Below are 22,516 nucleotides of genomic sequence, written 5' to 3'. Positions count from 1 at the left end.
TAAGCAAACAAGAAAGGAAAGCTGGAAACTCGTTGAAACTTAATTTAAATGAGAAACCCGGGAAGACAATTTCTCAGCCCTGAAGAGGAAACGATTTTCCTAGCAGTTTGGGGGGGGGGAGGCGGGGAGCGGCGGTGGGGAGCGCTGGAGGGTCTTTTGTGTCCAGCTGTAGAAATCATAGCTTTCAAAAACTTTTCCCAAACTCCTTTGTCCGGACATCACTTCTGCGTGACTGGTTCTCCTGTTCCGAGTACATCCTATCCCTTCTTAGAAAGTTTATAGGAGCTGCTCAAACACCCTTTTCGCCCCCCTCCTCCCCTCCCCAGGATCTCTCCCACCCTCCTTTATCTCCCCTCCTCTCCCTTTCAACCCCCTAAATTAATCTACAAAAAAGTCCCACTCGCACATACACCACAGCTTTCTACTCTGCCCTAACAAATATCACCCCACCACAAAAAAAGAGACATTTACAGAAGTCCAGTTCATTTCCTAACCTAACCACAAAAAAATACCCAATAGACCCGAATCAAAGATCTGGCTCCTGTCTCCGGTGCGGAGAGATCAGTTTGTTGGTTTGGCAACCACCAAATGTTCCCAAAACGAATCACAGGGAGCTTATCTGAATATATATATTTCCTGGCATTACAGCATAGCAAGAGATACCCTGACCTACCTAACCCATCACCCAATTCTCTCCCTTCCTGGATCCCCTCCTCCCCTCCCAAAAAAGTGAATCCAGATTTCAAAAAGTGCCTTTGCAAGGAAACCGGAAGACACGACCATTGCTTGTGCTAGAACCATTTTAATATAATTATACATATCTGCCAAATCCAGAAAAGAAAAGGTTTATGCATATATTTCTCTTTTTTTTTTTAATTGCACATCTGCAAGCATTAAAAACAACAATGAATTTCTCCTTTTGGAAATTCAAGGTCAGAGCAATTGACCAATGTCTTAAATATTTGTCTCCTTACCCCCTCCCCCAACAGTAAGCTATTGTTAAGCAGATGAATTTTAAAAGTCCTTGTGTATTTTTGATCTATCGACAGGGTTTGTTTTCCAAATCTCGTGGTTCATTCATTCATTCAGAGACAGTTTGTTGTAAAAAGGTTTTTGTTTTGTTTTTTTTCAGTGCAGTTTACCTCTGGTGAAAGGCAATTTTTTTTAAAAAAAAGAGAGAGAGAGAAAGGAAGAAAGAAAGAAAAGAGAGAGAAAGAGAAGTGGTCATATGTAATTCACTTGCTCAAATTTCACTGTTAATTATAACCTATTTAAAATCACAGCAGAACCCCCTGCTGGCACGGGGTCTATGGTTGCATACAATACAGGAGATCACAGTTTTAAAGTCTAGCACAGATTAAAAACCACATATGTACCATTTATATAAGACACACACTGATTGTCTCTTAAAAACTACATATTGACTCCTTATGGACATTATTCTTATTTTTTCCCCCTCTTAAATAAAGTAGTGCAGCTAAGACAATCAGACTCACAACCCCACATTGCTCTGAACCGAGTTCTTTGTGTTGTTTCCTGGATTCTCCTGTGGCCAACTTTGCCAAACGCTGGCTCGGAAGCAATTAAAGGAGCTCGAGAGAGAGAGAGATATAGACATTGTCCATTTTTTTTTTGTTTTTTTTAAAAAAATGTTTTGAACCAAAGGGTTGGATGACAAACTGGGGAGGAGGAGAGAGGAAGGGGTGCGTTTTCTTCCCCATACACACACAAAAAGAAAGAAAAAAGAAAAAAATCTAGACATTTTCCTTTAAAAAAACAAACCACACACACACACACAACCAATCCAGCCCACCCCAAGGAAAACTTGGCCCATAGTTGGAAAGATCTTCCATCCCATTCAAACAAAGGAACTCAACAAATAAGCTAAAACTATCAAGAACAGAGTGGGCTGTGAGTCTGCCCCCATAAGGTGTCCTTCCTTCTTCTCTTCCTTTCCAGAGCTTCTGAGCGAAAGATTAAATCGGCAGAATAGATCACGGCACACTGTCTTTCTTGTCTTTTAAGTTGTTTATTTACTTGTGTCCTGCTCGTGTTTCTCTTTTAATTTAAAACCAAAAGACCTGACTACAAGTTGGAATGTTCGACCTGCCATGGGCACTGTCTCGTCTGTCCTGACAACATCTTCACGATCCTTATTGTTATCAACCGTCATCATCGAGCACAAAAGGGTTCCTAACAGGTCTTCACAAAACCTGGAACTTCCAGGAGGACGTCTGGTCTTTATAATCCAAGCAGTCAGCATTGAAGTTTAGCTTCCAGGAGGCTGTTTGGTCCTTATAATCCAAGCAATCGGTGGTCGAGTTAAACCCCAAACTTGAAGCCCCATAGCCCTGGGTGGAGAGTGAAGCCGGAGACTGGTTGAGATGGCTGGCAACGGCATTGGTGCCCATGGGGCTAAGGGCAGCCCCCGGTCCGGGGAGCTGGTGGTGCATAGGGGTTAGATAAGATCCACAGTCCATCCCTCCAAAATAGGAAGTTGAGCCAGCGTACCCTTGGCTGTAGCCAGAAGCCTGAGTGTAGGTCATAGGGTAAGACCTCTGCATGCATGAAGAAGAGGTGGACAGGGGGTCAGAGAGTGGGGAGATGGAGGCAGGGCTCCAGATGGACACTGGGGCACTGCTGCTGGAGATGGTAGGGACTGAGGTGCTGGTTGGAGGCGTGAACTGCCCACTGGTCCCGCTCTCTGAACTCACTTCTCGGGCTGGAGAGCTCTTCTTCTTCGCGGGCCTCACTTTGTTCTGGCCCCCATTCTGCTGCTGCTGCTGCTGTTGGCGACACTTGGCGCGCCGGTTTTTGAACCACACCTGGAAAACCAATAGGAAAAAGCGGGAACAGAAGAAGAACGCTCGTTAGTCATGTAAATCGCAGCAAAGTCGTACGCAACAATGGCTCTGATTTCAAGGTAGAATTTAAGGGCAGGAGGAATTCCATGGATAAAGACCACCGCTCTTTTCAAATCTTTTTCGCTCCTTCAAAATTCCTTGTGTGCTTTCTTTGAGCAGGTCAAGAGTCAACATTGGCTCACCACAACGCAGTGCGTGGTTTGAACGGCAGGTTTCAGGGAGCAAGGAGCATATTTGTTTCAAAACTTTGCTTTTCATGACAACTCTAATCCTATATCTGATCAGCTTTGCTCATTGAATGGAAATATTACCTTTAGCATACCCTGGACTCCCCAAAGCACAGCAGGCTCTGGGGAGAGGCAGACAACACCTACAATTCAACCCGACGAATAACCTGCCTTGATATTTTTTTAGTGAACTTCTCAGTTAGTCTTCCCAATTTCTTTGCTCCCATCAAAATTCCTTGGGTATTTTTTTGTTTTTACCTAAGAAGGATATTCATTCATTCATTCATTCATTCATTCATTCATTCATTCATTCATCTGAAGGAGAAAAATATGGTGATAGCTCTGTGGCATCATGGAAGGAAAGCCAACACATGTCTAGCTTGGAGGCTTCTCAGCCTGCAATTTGAGATTCTGCGATGGTTTATCACCTGCGACTGGTCAATGGGAGCCAAGAGCTGCGGTTTGAGTCAAGGTGACCAAGGTTGATGATCATGAGATGTGAGCCCTCAGCAGCCAGATATGATTTGACTGTTCCATTGTACTCCCCCCCCCTTCTCTCAGCTTCCTCATATTTGAGACTCCCCGATTTTCTGGTTTTCTGTACCCAGCAAGAGAGACTCCACAGCCTTCATAAAGCAAGGGATCATCACCAACGCTTGAATCTCAGACCACTAAAAGGAATGTAAGAGTTGGAAGCTCCTTTATGGCGCCAGCTTGACCTCAGGGGATTCCGACCAGTGATTTCACATGTAGAACTAAGCAAACCCAATTGCTTAAGAAGGCCACTTTGGGGAAAGGGTGGGTGGGTGGGGGAGAGGAGAGAAGCCCCTCCCAAGCCCGTGAGCTTGCCAGCTTAGGGTACCCCAAGGACCTCCACTTAAGTCCTATTGAAGTCAAGCCCTTAATTAAAAAGAACAGAGTATTAGAAAGGGAGGGGGGTTTTAACAATTAAGGGAGCAATTGGGTGGGAGGGAAGCAGGCTTGTTCTTTTAAATGAGCTGCGTATTCTTTCCTCTTCCAGCCCACCTACAGGATCAGGTCTTTGAATGGGGAGCAGTCAGCTAGGAAGTCTCCCTGCTTCCCCTTCAGAGTCACAGTAGGGTTGGACTGACATTAAAGGCCTCCATCCGAGGCGCATGCAAGGGAGAGCATTCTCCAGTGGAATCAATGGGATTCGCTTTCAAACAGCCTGGTTTCAAATGGGGCGTGTGCTTGTGTGTGTGTGCCAGTTCCAGCTTTTCCTCCCTCGAACACAACACCCTTGCACCATCCAAGAGGTGCAGTCCTCTGAAAGGCCACCCTGAGTCTCCATGATGTTCTGGACTCCTTGACTTCCCAAGGCTAGGTCTACCGCCCAAAGTTATGCGATGGAGGCTAGGTTTGTGCAGGGCAGCTGTGAGTGGTTGGACAGGATTGTACCATTTTAGACTACGGGGAGAGGGGTGCTCTTTTTAAATGTACCCCAAGTTAATAGAACTTACTGCAAATAGGATAGTTTACATAGGGAAAACTTCAGGGAAGTTTTTAATGTGTGATATTTTAGTGTATTTTTGGTCTTTGTTGGAAGCTGCCCAGAGTGGCTGGGGAAACCCAGCCAGATGGGCGGGGTACAAATAATAAATTATTATTATTATTATTATTATTATTATTATTATTATTGGTGATGGGCAGTGGAGTAACCCATTATTTGATGTAAGAATTCTAACACTTTCCCCTATATAATGAGAAGCGCTCTCTCTCTCTCTCTCTCTCTCTCTCTCTCTCTCTCTCTCACACACACACACACACACACACACACACACACACACACACACACCTTCCTTCTTTCCCTCCCCAGTTAATTCCACCCTTCATCGTAACCTGATTAAAGGGTGGTCACAAGGTATAACTCCACATCACTAACAGCCATTAACACACCCACCCCAGCAAATAAAAAAATTCAGAACTCAGTTTCGTATATAACGTTCCTCCATCTGTCCTTCCCAATCCTAGGCCAGTATTAGGCCAGCTCAAAAGGCCTAGTGGAAGGCTTTTAAAGGTAAAGCTAAAGGGTCCTTGACAGTTTACCTAGCTCCAAAAGCTAACCCCTGTGGGTACCTGCCTATGTTCAGTGGGGAAAATATTCCACAGCCAGGGTGTCCTATTCATTGTAAGTTGCAGAGTCACAGATTTTGTTTAGTAATGGCAGAACCAAAAGGGTTCTATGGTAGAATCCAAATCATAGGCAAGATGGTTCAACACAACCACTGTTTCATGCTGCCATTTTGGTACCTGGGGGAAGAGGGATGCTTCTGCCTGACACCTAAGATATGTAACAAAGGCGTCAGAAGAGCCTTGCTGAGAAGGGCATTCCACAAATGAGGAGCCACCACAGAAAAGGCCCAATTTCGTATTCCCACCCTCCAGACCTCTCACAGAGGAAGCCCACAAAGCAGGGCCTCAGGTGATGATCACGGGGTCTGGGTCGGGTCATGGTACCCCAGGTCATTGCCCACCAGCTGCTTCACAGTGGTTTCTGCTTGTTTTAATTTTGAATACTAAAAGTTTTGCTTATCAGGAAAAAGAGGAGGAGGAAGCGGGGGAAGAGAGGAAGGAAAGAAGCAGCAGAAGTCAGACTTTTCACCCATGGTGTGAGACTGATTATTTATCGATGGCGAGCGGGTTCTTGTCATCCTGCTTTTCCCTCTTCTAAATATTGCTTTTGAATAGCAAAGTAAATGTTGCTTCTTAATATTGTTCTGGGCTGCAAGCATTTTAAATGTTTGGCATCATTGCCTACTGAGGCACTGCTGCTTTTTAAAAATGAAATAAATTTGGTGGCGCATAATCATGCTAAGTTCGCTTTACTCATTGTGTGATTTACCGTATTTTCTGCTCTATAAGACTCACTTTTTCCCTTCTAAAAAGGAGAGATGTGTGTGCGTCTTATGGAGCGAATGCAGGCTGTGCAGCTATCACAGAAGCCAGAACAGCAAGAGGGATTGCTGCTTTCACTGCACAGTGATCCCTCTTGATGTTCTGGCTTCTGAGATTCAGAATATTTTTTTTCTTATTTTCCTCCTCCAAAAACTAGGTGCGTCTTGTGGTCTGGTGCGTCTTATAGAGCGAAAAATATGGTATATTGTTGTCCACACTGATCAGTTCTAAATAGAAAACCCCAAAATAAATAAATGTAAGTCCTACTAATGTTGCAAATGTTAGGCAGATTTGTCTTTAAAGAAAGCAGCCACATCCCATTAACCTCTTCCTTATCTCTTTGATTGCTCAGCCACCTAATACAAAAATAGCATATAGGCAAAAATACACAGAATGAAAAGCGTGCTGATTTGTGGTCAACTGTTCGGAGCAGATGATATTCCACAGCCACTAGACCACAGTGGCTTCAGAGCTACAGTACTAAAGAGAGATGCCTATCTGCTTGGCCACCTCACTCCCCAAATTTCTCACTAAGGGCTCATCCTCTGTCTCTCCCCCCCCCCACTTTCTCCCAGGAAACCCGAACTTCAGAGCTGAATTAGAATAAATGGCAATTTATTCCGCAGAGTGCCGTCTGTTCTGATCTAGTGCTAAAAAACAGAAGCGTAGACAAGCCCTGCGTGTAACAGGGCTGCTCTTTGCTGCTTCATCTATGAGAGAGCATTGAAGAGAAGGCTCCTCTGTTGCAAGAGATCGCCTCTCTTAGCAGTGAAACTTCCGCAAGGCATGGAGAACAGCCATTTGCAGAAAGGAGCTTCCCTCTGCAGTCAGTAGAAACCGAATTGTGCGCACAGACATCTCCCTTCCCCTCCAGCAGGGAAGGAAGTGGGTCTTTCTCTGATCCTACAGTACAAATGGTGGGGGAAGACTTCTACAGGTTATGTCTGTATCATGTTGTGGGTGGCAAGCACACGTTTCGAGGGCAATGCGTTTTACGAACACGTGTGCCAAAAAGCTATCATGGCTCCTAGCTCTCCGTCTCAGGTGCCATGAGGTTTGCTGCGCATAATGTGAAAAGACCCCCAAGTCTGGCTAATCCCAGTGAGGACTAGTGGCCTCTTCATATTAATTACCATATTTTTCACTCTATAAGACGCACCAGACCACAAGACAGACCTAGTTTTTGAAGGAGGAAAACAAAAAAAATATTCTGAATCTCAGAAGCCAGAACAGCAAGAGAGATCGCTGCGCAGTGAAAGCAGCAATCCTTCTTGCTGTTCTGGCTTCTGGGATAGCTGCGCAGCCTGCATTCGCTCCATAAGACGCACACACATTTCCTCTTACTTTTTAGGAAGGAAAAAGTGAGTCTTATAGAGCAAAAAATATGGTAAACCTTCGGCACATTATTTAAAAATGTAAAACAGAATTGCAGCATGCACGTCACTCATACAGGCAGAGTTGTTGGAAAGCTACAACTAGCTGCAGTTTCGGTTGGAGGTCACATGTGTGAAAGTGAAGCGGCCATCAAATATATTCCAAGAAATATATTTTGAAAAGGTCCAACTGGTGCCCTCCAGTTGTGTTGGACGACAATTCCCATCAATGATGTGCTGGCTGGGGCTGATGGAAGTTGTAGCTCAAAACATTTGGAGGGCACCGGCTCACGAAGGCTGGAATAGGTGTTAAAAATGAAAGCATGAATAAAGGTAACTGATTCCTCTACCTCCCAGTATGGGCAGATTTCTACTACAAACATATTGTTTATACACCTGTTTAACGTGATAGTTAACTGTGGATACTAAGGGTCCTTTTTCAGGCATATCTGTATTCCAGTTCCCAGGCTTTCCCAGAGAGAGTGAAAGGCTATTAAACCAGTTTAAGTCTATGGTGTAAATTCGCCTTGCTGCTTCCTGTTGCTTAGAATACACTATTAGTGAGAGAGGTGATGTCATCAAGTGTCTCTTAGGGATGAAAGCACATATCTTTTGACATGTCTACCGCACAGCCTTTCTTGCAAACATCTAGGCAGCCCAGCCCATAACTACTGAAAAGCAAGCTTCATTGAACTAAGTGGTCTTTGCTTCAAAATTCAGAGCCCTTTCAAAGGGTAAAAATGTATACATGAAAGTCACGGGAAACCTGTATCTAAATTGAATCATGTTATGATCCAGGGGCTTGGAGACAGCTGGTGTTTGGGAGGAGGGATTTTTTGGGGGGTGTATGTGTCCTCACATGCCCTCTCTCTATATATTGCACATAGACCCTATGCACAAGTATGACACCGCAGACAAAAATCCATCTTCAAAGCATGCATACAGAAAGTGATTTTGAAAAGCAAAAAAGAGGACGCTATGACGACTCTCATTTTACATACCCCCTACTATATGTGGGCTATAGAAGCTGTGATATATTGCTGAGCAGAGGGCAGGAGAAAAGAAGAGGAAAGCAAGTCTTCAACCACCAGTTGTGTCTATGTCATCCAGAAAGCAGAGCCATAAAAGTTTTGGCAAATTTGAAAAATCCACTCGGACAGACATTTTATCCCTGAAAAGGAGGACTTGTCCTGGATAAAGAGGACACATGGCAACCCCAGCTATAGTAACACTACACTGTGATCTGGATTTGGACTTAAATTTCTTCTTCATATAACATTTCATTATGTGTGAATCATTTTTGCATTTATGTAGGGAGAAAGCTTTCCTACGTTACAGAGTTTACATTTCTCCCAGGACAGCTTTCCAAATGACACATGCCACATAATTCAGCTTTGAGGTCAGACTAGCAACAGATCCATGGTTGCACCTATTTCATCCAGCGGCAGACACACTCCACTGTAGCCAATGACAAAACAGCCCCCCCCCCCAATTTGGTTTTAATAGAGCTGGATTTCACCTGGTTTCAATCAACCTTGTGAAGTGGACAGTGGAGGGAGATCTTTTCTGCTCTCTCTCTCTCTCTCTCTCAAGACGGTTCTGGAATCTGGTGTGAACTCAAAGCGGAATACACAATGTGTGTAGTTATTTGGGGTGGAAGCCAATAATTTAGCATTAGGGTCTCCTTTTATTTGACGGAACAGATACAGAGGCCTGTCACCTCAAGGACCAATGGGTTGAGGGACTAAAGGCAATTGGGCTCAATTCTGATCAAAAACAGCTGGCGAGGCCAACTAGAGAGTCAAGGGCATGTGTTGCAGCTGCCATCTGGGTCCAGTCTGTACCTGGGTGGGAGAACTACCTGGGAACCACTCGCTCCATGATGGAAGAAAGGAGAGGCATAACCATAAGATGAAAATAAAATATAGAAAGCTACAGAGGGCCTAGGAATTGCCTCCCACATCCGCTCAGTGTACTCCAGCATTTATCACTCTATGATTTAAACATCTTTGCCAGCCTATTTGGTGTTAAATACCACCTGTGGACCATCTATAGATGGTTTTCCTTTAAAGTATAGAATGCCATGAATTTGAAGTTGTTTGTCCATAGATGTTCCCATAAGTTTAAATCAATATTGTGTGCCCTAGCCCTAGCCCAACTAAATCATTGATGACTTGACCAACTCCTCCTTCATTTCCTATCCAATAATAGTTTGTACATTTTAGAAAGAATTTTAACCTTGCAACCTAATAACTGTGATCTCTGGTCTGCAAACCCCTCCCCCCCGCCATCTCCGAAGGACCTGCATGTCCCACTGCCCAGAGCACATGGTGGCAGAAGTGGACCACCAGATTTAGTACTGAGTGCCCTGGACATGGCCAGACCCAAGAAATTTTGGACCTCAAAGCAAAGGAGCAAAGCATGGATCTCCCTTCAGCACCCGCAATAGGACAGCAGTCTCTAAGGTACCAAGAGACTGTATGGAACACACAGCTCTGTCCTCCAACAGAAGAAAATGACCCTGATCCAGTCATAGGCAAACTCAACCCTCCAGATGTTTTGGGACTACAACTCCCATCATCCCTAGCTAACAGGACCAGCGGTCAGGGATGATGGGAATTGTAGTCTCAAAACATCTGGAGGGCAAGTTTGCCTATGCCTGCCCTGATCCCTAGGGCTTAGGAGGAACAGCCAGGAGGCTGCTCTCACTGCCCCAAGCCCACCAGAACCTGCTACCTGTAGCAGTTGCCTCTCCTTGTCTCACGGTAGGGCCAGCCCCTGGCTCTGGACAGAGAGCGCAGAACCAACGCTGGCTCCTGCTGCAACAACAAGTTCATCTATAGGTTATATACATTTGCAGTCATTTGCAAATCACTTCAACCCACTACTCCTTTCAATACGTGCTTAAATCATCCTAGATTTAAACTCTTTTTTTTATAATGTAGTGTCTTAAGAAGTGGGAATAAAACCAGGAGCTTGGGGGGCGGGCGGGGGGGGGGGAAGCATGCTAGGTTTGTGCTTTCAAGGTCTACATTTCAGGGGCATCATTTGGGGAGATTTGATGGGTGCCCCTCCCCACCCTGTGTTTCAGGAGTTAGCTGGATTAACGGCTACTTAGCTCCCTTCTCTTATAATCAATTAAATGCGTGAGTTTTCTTTTTCTAAAAATAGGCAGGTTACAAAACGTGAATGAGTAACCCTGCTGTAAGTTGTATGAGGTTTGGGAAAGGAATCAAAGATTCCAAAAAATTATTTATTGTTGCTGCATTTTAACTTTTATATCCCGCTTTTCCTTCGTTGTGGAACACAAGGTGGCATCTTGATGTGGTTCCCAGGCAGGCACTGACCAGCCCCAGATCTTATTAATAACAGCAAAGCAAAACCGTGACCTCGTGTGCCTTCAGATTGTGTGCATATCTGGTTGAAGCCTTTGCCGAGACTTTTCCACCTCACCCTCCTGGAAATCAGACACGGCACCCTGGTACATCAAACTCAAGCCACCCTGAAGACCCACACAAGTTCTCCTGAATGGTAACCACATGTCCTACTGCACAGGACTGTTGTATGTGAGGAGGTAGAGGCAGGAAGAGAGACGAAGGCCTATCAAATTTATCTCTCCCCTATTCAAAGCTCTTGACCGCTGCCCACCACACTAATCTGAAATGTGTGTGTGTGTGTGTGTGTCCCCTGTTTAATCTGCCTTCACTTTTTTGGAAGTGTGTGTGGTACAATGGAAGCAAGGACTATTGGGGATGGTCCACAGCCAAGTGGTAGAGCATCTGATCTATATGCAGAAGGTCCCAGGTTCAGGCATCCCCAGGCAGGGAGTGTCTCCTGCCTGAAACCCTGGGGAGCTTCTGCCAGTCAGTGTAGACAATATGGAGCTAGATGGACCAGTGGTCTGATTCAGTATAAGACGACATCCTATGCTTCCTGGCTTTGTTCTACCCATGCCTTTGGGGTGCTAGAGAAGCGGAACATTGTCTACTGCACTGACCGGTGGAGGCAGTTGCAGGCAGGAGTCTCTCTCCTCCTGGAGATGTCGGAATTTGAACCTGGGACTTCTCACAAGCAAGGCAGATGCTCTACCTCTGAGCTATGGCCCTTCAGACAGGGAGAGCCCTAACTCCACAAGCAGCAGTACCGCCGCCGCCGCCACCACCGCCACCTCCTCGGCTTACCTGGACTCTGGACTCGGGGAGATTGATTTTGAGCGCAACCTCCTCTCGCATGAAGATGTCTGGGTAGCGGGTCTTGGCGAAGAGGGCCTCCAGGACGTCTAGCTGCGCCCGGGTGAAAGTGGTGCGCTCCCTCCGCTGCTTCCGAGGGGTGGCTGGGGAAAGAAAAGGACCGCAGGGGTTCAGGGGAAGAAGCTCGCGAGACCACCACCCCCACCACCCCCACGCCACCCGACTGGCAAACTCGCCTCGTGCGCGTGCCCATCCACAAGACCGTTAAGACGGAGGCTTTGGGCACTCCCGAGGCCAAACACGTTTCCCACGTGAACGAGTCCCCAACCGGAATGCCAGGAGGCTTCTTCTAGAGTAAACACAACGCTCGCGGCAGGGCTCCGATAGCACGTCTACTCAGGGGTAAGCTCCAGGGAATTCACTAGGATTTCCTAACAAGGAAGGGCGCCTATGACCGCAACATGCCGTCGCGATCCTTACGCACGTCCCCCTGGCTTTCAAGGGGAGGCGCTCGGCTTCCTCCAGAACTGCGCACACAGAGAGGAAAACTACGTTCCCCGGGGTGGGTGGGAATCCTTGGAGAAAAGTAGGGACTCACCTCTGCTTAATAGGATCGGGCTGCGCGGCCAACCCGGGGAGAAAAAGCCCTACTCAAGGGAACGGGACTTACTCCCGAGTAAACATGCCCGGGAGATGGGGTTCTAGCACAAGTCTAACCTTAACTCCTAAGGTCCTGTTAAGTGGGCCTGGTGAACAGAGGAGGTGCGCGTCTACTCAGAAGTATGTCCTGTTGAGTTTAATGAGATTTACTCCCAGGTAAGTGTGTACGGGATTGCACCCTGATTTCGGCAGACCCGAGGAGCCTCAATGAGCGACGCCGAGCGCCTTACTCATAAGTAAGCCGCGCGGATTTCAGTGGAGCCCAAAGCAGTATTGGAGCGAAGGAAAGGGAAAAAATCCCAGCAATCATTGGAATCAGGGCAACCTCCGGCCTTGCGCTAGAGCTCAGAACTTAGGCTACGATCCTCCCGCCCTGAGAATAAACAAACTTGAGCCCAAGACGGGACTCGCATTTGGAGGAAGCCCGCTTCCATTCGGGCTGAGAGGCATTCGCGGATGACGGATCTTATCACCGCGGCTGCAGATTCTCTCAAGCCCTCCTCTACCCGAAACAAGCCCTCAGCCCTTCTCCATCCAAACAGAAGACCCCCCACCCCGCGCAGGGTCACCATCTCCAGGTCCTTAAGTTTGGAGCCCCCTTCCTCCCCAAGCAAGCTGTCAGAATCAAAATAAAAAACATAAATAAAATAAATCCTTGATAAGTCTCCGGGGACGCGCCGTCCAGGGAACCCGCAAAGTTACGCAAAAGTTGTCGCTCCTAGGGGAAATGGAATGCTAATTTTGGGGAGATGGGATGGAGAGAGTGGGGCGGTTCTCCTTTGGGCGCTTAAACATATGTGCCGTCGGAAGTCATTTCGGACGCCTGGAAAGTATCCATCGAAGATTGCAGGCAGCCACAACTCCAGAATCTAGCCGGGATCCCCCCGCCCTCTGGAAACTCCGAGATGCTCTCCAGTATTTCTCTCCATCATTCCCTGGCCCGATTCCCTGAATGGAAGCCCCCGGTTTGGTTTGGTTTTTTGCTTACCTGGGTACCCGACGGACGGATGCAGAAGATCCATCCCGGAGGTGGTGAGGCTCAGCCCGTTGACAGCGTAAGGTGGTTGCTTAAGATAAGACATCATGCTAAAGTTGGGGCGGGGTGGAGGAAAGATGGCCAAAATTCCGGGGTGGGGATGGGAAGAGGGGACCGGATCCTCCTCTCCCGCCTTCTGGGTTTCCTTCAGGAGCCTGGAGGGCGGAGAAGTCCTCGGAAGGAAGACTGGAGCTCCCGGGTCTACTGGTTTTCAAAAAGAGGGGGAAGAGGGGAGAAGGGAAGAAAGAAAGAACGAAATAAATAAAGAGAAAGAGTGAAAGAGATGAAGGGGCTGCTAGCGCGGGGAGGAAAGGAAAGGCCCCTTTAAGGATCTCTTGCAAAATGGATTGAAAGGAGGCGCCGTCGGGGAGAACTGCCTGCAAAACCGCCAGATGCGCACTGCGGGCGCATCCCTCGGCGTGGCTGCCCAGCGGTCCTCCCCGCCCCCCCCCGCGCAAAAGTTACAGTGCATATATACAGTAATTGCCTCCTTCTTTAGGAACACCCCCTACACACACACACACACACACACACACACACACAACTCATGGCTACACCGGATTGCTATCCAGGGGGGGCATTCGCCTGCGTTTCCCCGGTCTTAGCAAGTAGTTCATTGTCTCCGACCAAACTTGATTGGGGCCCATTTCGCAGACACAAAGAACTCCTTGGCTAAATAAATAAGGCCGCTAACAAAGCCTCTCTCCAGCCCCCACCCCTTCCACGTTTTCCTCGACGACAAAAGAGCGTATCTGTTGTCCGGCCCCCCCCCCCACAAGCTTTTTAATTACCCCGGATTTTGCAATTGCAAGGGAAGAAGCAACCCCCCAAAAAAGTTTAGAATTAAAATGCCCACTTTAGAGAAGATCTAAGCTGGGGTTGAAAAGCAAGGGGGGGCGCCTCCCTTGCACCACCAGCCCCTCTATCATTGCATGCCTGAAGTGATTTCTTTCAGCAATTTCCCCCTAATTAGCACTTGGGCTAATTAGATTTAGAGGCAAAAAGAAAGAAAGAAAAAAAGACCCCCAGTTTTCGAAGACCTTTGGAAATACTGGGAGAGGGGGGGAGCTTGTTGCAAGCTAAACAAACAAGTAATTAACTTTTGCAAGAAGTGGGAAAATCTTTTTCTTTTCTTCCCCCTCCGGTTATCTTTGGCGAAGGGGGTTACCTTAATTGGGAGGATTAGGACCTGTGTGTGAGAAGCAGGAAATCAGAGATCCCGGGCGCCCTCCCTCTTCCCAATTTCGGTTTGGAGACCAATCCACAAAGATAAGGGAACTTGCACCGTTGCATTGTCCGTTCCTCCCCCCCCCCCCGCTTCTCTCCCCGCCCTCCAGCGGCCTTTCGGAGGTGTGTGTGTTTGTTCGTTTTAACACCTATTTGGATACCAGCCGCCCTTTGAACCGCCCTCCCCGCAAAGTCCGATTGATTCCGTCCCCCCGCCGCTAAAGCGTCTCAGTATTCCGAAAGGTGATGCTAACCATTCCTGACAGATCCAGTCCTTGAGCATTTGAAGGAAGGAGATCGGTGACTCCAAGGATCTAATGAGCTCGAAATTTGAGGAGGAGGAGGAGGTTGGACCGGTTGCCCCCCCCCCCCCGCTCCTCGCTTGTCCATGAAATAAAGAATTTTGTGGACAGCTTGCTATTTATAAATCGTTCTTATCCAATTTCTGTATTTTCGTTTCTCCGTGGAGGAAAGGCGAGGTTATTTCATTCTCACCTGCACAGCCCTCCGAGGTTAGGCGGAGAGAGTTGAGTTTTGAACTCAGAGCTCCCCAAATTATCACCACAATCCCCCCCCCCAAGTTTAGCAGACTTGATGAACTTGCTCCAACCCTTCCCAAGACAATCTTCTAAAAATCGCTTCCATTACTGGGAGTTTACAGCCACCCTAAATTGTTCCCACTTTAACAGGAGGTCCAGATTCCAAATGGAAATCCTACTTAGTTTCTGTTCCCTTCTGTTCCCAAGCCCGTTTCGAGCTATGTAGGCCAGCCATAAGGAACGTTTACTCGGGAGCAAAAGCCATTTGACCTCAATGACATTGATCGCCAAGTTAAGCGTGACTAGAATAGCAGGAGTTTACGCCTAAAATGAGTTTAATGCATTTCGTAAAACTTCCTTGCAAGGGAAAGCTACATTCCTTACCTCCGCCCGAAGTTTACGGGACTTACTTCGGAGTAAGGATGCAGAGGCTTGGACTGCACATCTATTCGAGTCTGCCACCGCCCTTCCTTACAGCCCCGATCCATTTATACAGAGGCAAACCCTTCCCAGGCGGATGACTCGCAAAAACCTCATTAGAATCGAACGAAACCCCCGCGAGGAACTGGATAATGACGCCATCTCTGGGAAAGCGAAGCCTGGAACTTAGGCCGATGACGTCACGAAACGCGCATGCACGCGCACACACCCAAGCCACAGAATCAACGCCCCAACCTGCGCGTCGTTCTGAACATGCACCGGACCAGAGTCCACGCGTGTTTGTTCGAACGGACGCGGGCCCATACAGACGACCACAAAAATCTCTAAGGAAATTCTCTCTGGGGGAACGTGCACGTCCGTATGTTCCGGCCCACAAACCAAAGGGGTCTTTTGCGGCAGCCAAACATCAGACGCGTGAGGCGCTAAAATGGTTTCCCGCATCCACGCTGTGGCGGGGCTGATTCTCACGTAGGGAGGGGCAAGATATCGCAGCCTTACTTGGAAGGAATGCGCCCCAATATCCAAGGAAGGTTCTTCGGAGATCCGGGCGCAACGCGGTCCTCCACACACACTCCTGTGGCTAGGAGTCCCCATTCATCCACCAGAGGTTTCATCAGGTTAAACGCGTGAGGGACCCATTCAGTCGACCAACTCTGCACTGGAGAACCCAGACTGGAGGGGAACCGTCGTTTAAGTAATTGCCTCCCCGCCCCCTCAAGTTGCATTAATGGAGGAGATGTTAAGCAATTCGCTCAAATTTAAAGTGAAAAAGATCGCTGCGAGCCCTGAACGAAGTATTAATTGGAAGCTCAGGTCTCAGGGAGCCAGGATGTGGGGAAATGCGGCTTAGAGTCCTGCAGGAATATATATAGGGAAATGCTTAGCATCCGATTGCCTGCGGTCTATTAATTTTACCAGAACCTATTAAGCTAGTATAGGCAAACTGTTGGCCCATTTTAAAAAATCCAAAAGCCGTATTAGACACTGCTTTGTGATATTTTGGTCGACCTAATAAAGGCATTAGCCTCTAATGTGGATTTTAAAATATATACCTAAACATAAAGGAAGACGCGCATTTTCTTTTTGTCTTAAGAATTAAAAATGAGAGAGAGAGGGGATAAATGGCAATTGTTTCTAAATATATATGGGCCAAGCCAGCTAAAACTAAGAGTCCTCCAATCAGTGGGAAAGAATTTGGCAGGCGTTTAAGTTTCCCCACTGAAATCAAGAGGGCAAGTTTTTGGGCGGGGGAGGGGGAGAGAAAGTTCCCAGCTTAATTTTGCAACAATTTTGCCTGGCCGAGCAAGTGCATTTGCCTTAATACGCATTTTACAAATTCTACTTCTGTTATTCAGAAGCTCCACAATGCCCAATGGAGATATCTGAGCTTACTAGGGAGTCCAATCCCATACTTGTTATAAAATCTAAATTCATTTGGAAGTTAGTATTATTTATAAGTAAGGAAAATGTCTTTAGGGTGGTAAAGTGCTTGTAAAATCAACTTTTCTCCCCCCCTTTAAATTAAACACATAGAATTATATATATATATATATATAAACTTGAGAAAGTTAAGGTATTTAACGCTGATCTCCAAAGAACATTAGAGCACATATATAGGACACCTGCGCTGTTGTTCATTTATATTATAGCTCTCCAGAGCCATTTAAGTCAATCTCAATTTTACAATTAATTTCAGTGATTTAACACCTTAGTACACGTGCCCTGGAGTAAACCCTACTGAACGGAGTAAACCTCTGAGTAAACATGCCCAGAGATCGGGGTGCAATATTTTAATAATATTATTATTACTGTATTATTATTAGCGACAGTCAGTCAGCAGCATCACAGCCTGTGTCAGCTACACGCGTTTATTACAGCGCCCAGGATCAGTTCAAAGGAAGCGCGTTGAAGCCGCTTTAATCGCTACTAATTATCGGCGCAATCCTCTCAGTGTTTACTCGGAAATCTGTCCCACCCAGTCCAACTGCGTTTACTCCCTTGTAAGTGCGTCTTAGGGGTGCAGTTTAAGGCTGCGATTCTGTGCACACTTGACAAGGAACACAGCAGGACTTACTTCTGAGTAAGCATGGATACGTTTGCGCTGCAATCCTAGCCGCGCTTGCTCGGGAGTAAGCCCCATTGATCTAGGTGGGGCTAACTTCTGAGTAAATATGCATCGGGTGGAGATCTTCTTTGGGTCTTTCGGGTCCGCCGCTCCCCAAACCCAATACTTTTTTTTAACCAAAGGCTGGTTAGAGAGAGAGATACAGGATAAGTTTTGAAGTGCCCATCATGTTGCGACGCTATTTTTTTAAAAAGTCAGATCCTGTTTTCACTGCCTCCAAACTCTCCTCAAGTTTCCTTTAGAAACAGCATGCAGACCTTCTTGCTCTGGACCCGATCCAGCCCCCAGTCAAGCGTGTTGAAGCACCATTTATTTCACCGGGGGAGGGGAGAGAACCACGTGCTCCAGAAATCCACTAGATTTCACCTAAAGAAGTGATTTCCTTTTAAAGAGGAATCCTTTCCACTGGTAACCAGACACGCGCATACATTTCCCCCACGGAGTGGAAACAAGACACTTGCTTTTGCGCGCCGAGGCTGCGACCCCAAGTACACCTTACTCTCGAGCAAGCCTCCTTGACACCCATGATTCTTACTTCTGAGTAATCACCCTTCGGCTGGCGCAGCTAAAACTAATGGAGACAAAGAGACGCTCTCAGTTTTGCAAAGCTTTCGGGAGGGAAAACTTTTCCCTCGCCTTCCCTACCTGATCCGAAGTCAAGCCCGTTTAAGCAAAGGACGAGTGAGCTGGCTTGTCTGGCCTTGTCCACTGAAGACGTGGATCTAACGGCTGTTCCGTGCAATCTGTCGCTTCAGCCTCTCCCTCTCCTCACCCCCCCTCTCCAGACCCCCCCTCCTCAAGGACCCCATGTACCAGTTGCTCTGTCCCTGCTCAATTATAATTACCCCGTCCAAGAATTAATTATAATAAATGTTTTCTTGATAAACTAACGAGATAATCCGGGCGGCACACGTTCCTTAATTACGGGACGCCTGCAACAGCTCTCAGGATCATTTGGGTAGATTAATTTTCTGCATGGTGACGATGAAAGAAAACATTATATAGACTGGCAGAGGGGCGAGCCGAGAGCGCACCAGGGCCGTAAGCAGTTGGAGACCCCGCGTTCCACTCCACGCTTCTTTGCAGACACAAATACTTCCCAGAAGGAAAACAACAACAAAACAAAAAACAGCATATGAATGCTAAGTCCTCTCTCCCCCTCCCCCACTTCTCTTCACTCCTTTCACAACCACATACACCGATCTTTTCCTCAAAACCGAATTGCAAGCGCGCGAATATTCCTAACCCTGGGCCTTCCCATAGTTCTGGATTCCGCGCAACCACTTTCGCACTTCTTTCCTGGGGTGTGGAGGAAGAGGAAGAAGGCGTCAGAAGTTCCCTACCCGCCAAGAAAAAATGTTTAGGGACTTCGAAAGCCCTTCGGGCTGAAAATCTGGGAAACCCCAAGCGGGAGGGTGGGCGCTCTGACCTACACAGAGCGTCGTTCCGAATTAGGTAGTCAATTCGGTTTTTCTCTAGGGCGTTCCTCCAATTTGCTAAAGGAGACTTATTTCGGTGTAGGCTGCAAAGCTCTGTTTATCCACTTTCTTGGGAGTAAACTCCACTGAACTCCGAGCGAGAATATGCGCATCTTAGATCCTTCGGTCCTCAAACAATCCCAAGATCCGTTTGTTGATGGGAACAGAGGAGAAGTGGATCGAACCCGAAAGTGGGTCTCTCTTAACTAGGACGTGGGTTTCGGAGGACGTGGCTGACCCACGCTCTCACAACGAGAGGAAGTCCCATTGCTTTTACCTCCGAGTAAACGTGAGTAGGCTCGGCCTCCCTCGGGCCCTTTGCCTTAAGACTTAAAACACCACCCAAGATTTGGAAAGTCGAATCCCACTAGGGCGCAGAAGGCGCGGGCCACGATCCCAAACGCCTCTCATGCTCTCCCTGCAATAAGAACCAAGCTGAAATGGGCGGGCTCTCCAGGGAATGATGCTTAGAACCGCGGTAGCTTCCAATAGGATATACTGCTTTTTTAAAAAAGTTGAAGCACCTAAGAGCACAGAGAATGTTTTATTTTTCCTATACAAAAGAGAGAAGTTTATCTGCCCAATCCATGTATTCAACCTTATAGCTGTGCCAATGAACGCGAGAATTCACAAGGCAAACCGATTATAATAAATAAGCTTTCATTGAAGGTAAACATATACGACTCCGATATTTTTGCATAGATGCGTGCGTCCGATTCCACACATCCAACACAAGCCTGAAATACTTTCTAGCCCAATCCTCTGGGCGCTGACTCAGAAGGAAGCCCAACTGAATTCAGTGGGAGTTACTCCCAGGAAAGCGCGCATTGGGATTGCAAACCCAAGACTTACGTGGAAGCAACGGAGCTGCGCGCTTAAGAGCGTGTTTGCTTTAAAATATAAGAGACAAATAAGCCTTCGGGCAACAAAAATATTTTGCCCATTCCATACTTTAAGGTTCCTACTTTTTTTAATTAAAAAGAAGGAGGAGGAACTATCTCCCTGCTCACACGTTCAGGAGCTACTTGTAGGAAAACATTTAGACCTATTTGGTGATTTTTTAAAAGGAAATGCTGGATCGCCTGCCTGTGTCTCAAACGCGCGTTACGCGCGCGTGTATTGCTCGGAGACAAATGGTAGGCCCAGGTCAAGCAGGGCAGGAGGCGCCCGCGATCCTTCGCGCGTTTACTCCGCCGCAGCGCCTCCCCAGCCCCACACAAGGGAGACGATCCCCGGGACTCCACCCCACTGACGCCAAGGGGGCTTCCTTCTAAGCAAACCAAACTGGATCCGGGTGGGATGAGGAACGGTTGCCTGAGGTTCCCCGGGAGAAAGAATCTGGGTCCGTTATCATGAGCGCTTTCTCAGGGTCAAACCAGGCGCAGCGAAGGGTGTTGCTGTTGTTGTTTTGCACAAGCGAAATCAAAACGGCTTTTCTGGTCCGCATGGAATATCTTTCCCCACCCGCCATAAGAGAGAAAGTCAGGCTTAGGGAGTCTCCATTTCTCCCATGCGCGCCTTGTCTTGCCTGCTTCAGAGTGTTGTGCGCCCCCAAAGCTTGCTACCTTAGCAACACCCGTAGCCCGTGAAACCAACGAAGGCACGAAAGATAAAACGGGGAGGGGGGAGTCTCTCCAACACGTTGGTTCCTACCTGGCCAGCCCCCACCTCTCTAAACTTTACCCGCCCCCTCCCCAGCTACCACTTTCTAGCTCAACTCTCTCCCATTTTAACCCAACTCTCCATTCTTAGAATCTCCTTCACGCGTTTCGAAGACCCAGCGCCGAGTTTGCCAAACGACCCCCGCTCCTCCCACCCCCGGCTAGCGATCGGGGTCTCAGGGAGAAACCGACTTCTCAGTAACCCGGGAGCCGGGTGGATTAAATTCCCAAAGAAAGGAAGAAAAATAAATATTGGATTCACAACATGCCAGCTAAGCCGCAAACTTTACAGCGAAACCGTTTTCGCACCCCACCCCTTACTCCGGAGGGACGGTGGTCGCAAATCTATTTTGTGTACACTGACTGGGAGAGAAGCCTATTGAATTCAGGGGGGTTTACTTCTGGGTAAACAAGGGCAGCATTGGTTTGAGGCGTGAGTAAACCTAAGTGCTTGCTGAGAAGTTGCCTTTGAATTAACAGTCCGCCCCGCGCCCCCCTCCACCCCCCCAAAAAAATCCCCGCTTTATATCTCTTGCATTTTCATTCGGAATGAAAATTCTGGTTTATTTTTTCGTTTCCACCGCCCCCGAGACAAGAAAAGCAATTAACCCAGAAGGCCCGGGCAGAGCCGAAGAGGCTTAAAAAAGAAAACAAAAATAGAATAAACACGACGTGCTCGTTTCAAGTCGTTCTGCAAAACGGAATCGAAATAATAAGGTGACATTTTAACGACTTTTAAGGAAAACAAACAAAATATCTCTAGAATTCTATAGCCGAGATACGTTTGGTACTGTTGTAATTCCAGGGAAAAGAGCTAACCGCTTCTTTAAAAAAACGAACAAACATATACACATGTCCTTTTCTCTAAGGAATGATAAAGTCCCATTAAATTAAAATGCAACTTACTTTTTTTTAACGCTTCGAGGTTTTAAAAGGGAGGAAACTCTTAACGTTCCGGCTAAAGCGTTCTTTTAAAATGAAATTAACAAGATATAAAACATCAATCCATTTTTTTAAAAAAAGGTAACAGATAGATCGATTTCTCACTTACCTTAAAGCTTCAAGAAAATCTGCACGTTAAAAAAAAGCAGAGGCAAAACAACGCGGCCGAGTTATCCGAGTTCGTCAAAGCCAGAGTTCGTTCCTCCTACAAAAGAGACCACAAGGAAGAGCGTTAGACACCTTCCGCCTTCTTCAAGAAGTAAAAAAGCTGTATTTTAAATTTAGTTATTATTGTGATTATCGGGGGGGGGAAGGGGAGGGTTTGCAAAATATGCTACCTGATTCTTAAACAATATATTTTTTTTTGGAAAAAAATTAAAAAGCACCCCCAAGCACCCCCACAACCCCCCCTCTGGACAGTGGAGGGGCGTCGTGGCAGGTTGCGCTGGAGTAAGATTTGACTTTTTGAATAATGGTGGCGGAACGCTGGAAGGGCTCTCTCTCTCTCTCCCTTGCTCTCTCTCTCTCTCTCTTTCTCTTTCTCTCTCTCTCCCTCGTTCCCTCTCCCGGGTTGGTTTGCTGCGAAAGCGCCTGTCGGGCAACTTTTTTGACGCGGGCTCTCCAACCAATGGCAAGCAGGGAATGATTGACACATCTAAGCCAGAGGGAAGAGAATAAAAACAGACAACAGGGGGAAGAGGAAAAACAGGGCACAGCGTCGCCAGGGGGGCAATCAGACAACAAATAGCAGCTACTTTTAAAAAAGACACACACACACACAATATATATATGTGTGTGTGTGTGTGTGTGATATATATATATATGAGAAATGCTCCC

General features: G+C 47.1%; 1 protein-coding gene across 4 annotated transcripts; it reads right to left on the bottom strand.

Moving 5' to 3' along the window:
• Positions 1 to 778: 778 nt before the first annotated feature.
• On the bottom strand, positions 779 to 22,263 carry OTX2 (orthodenticle homeobox 2). Of its 4 annotated transcripts, none has more exons than XM_083512067.1 (5): positions 22,018 to 22,263; positions 21,785 to 21,884; positions 13,219 to 13,470; positions 11,562 to 11,713; positions 779 to 2,825 (listed from the first exon to the last, which is right to left on the bottom strand). In XM_083512067.1, exons 3-5 carry the CDS (start codon positions 13,313 to 13,315, stop codon positions 2,205 to 2,207), a joined length of 870 nt encoding a protein of 289 aa, XP_083368193.1. In that variant the 5' UTR covers positions 13,316 to 13,470; positions 21,785 to 21,884; positions 22,018 to 22,263; the 3' UTR covers positions 779 to 2,204. The 4 variants fall into 4 exon arrangements, with proteins under 4 accessions (XP_083368193.1, XP_083368194.1, XP_083368196.1 ...); XM_083512068.1 differs by having other exon boundaries at positions 21,789 to 21,884; XM_083512070.1 differs by having other exon boundaries at positions 13,219 to 13,467; positions 21,789 to 21,884.
• Between the last annotated feature and the right edge of the window lie 253 nt (positions 22,264 to 22,516).

Source organism: Podarcis liolepis (genome assembly GCF_965112155.1).
Source record: "Podarcis liolepis genome assembly, chromosome: 1".
In the NCBI taxonomy this organism is placed as follows: Eukaryota; Metazoa; Chordata; class Lepidosauria; order Squamata; family Lacertidae; genus Podarcis; species Podarcis liolepis.
This window is presented reverse-complemented; position numbering and strand designations above follow the sequence as displayed.

Excerpts from the sequence above, each read along its gene's own strand:
- OTX2 (XM_083512067.1), bottom strand. The coding sequence starts at position 13,315 with ATGATGTCTTATCTTAAGCAACCACCTTACGCTGTCAACGGGCTGAGC. Across the intron at positions 11,714-13,218 it reads TCCGTCCGTCGGGTACCCAG|CCACCCCTCGGAAGCAGCGG; the intron begins GTAAGCAAAAAA and ends TTCTTTCCCCAG. Across the intron at positions 2,826-11,561 it reads TCCCCGAGTCCAGAGTCCAG|GTGTGGTTCAAAAACCGGCG; the intron begins GTAAGCCGAGGA and ends TTGGTTTTCCAG.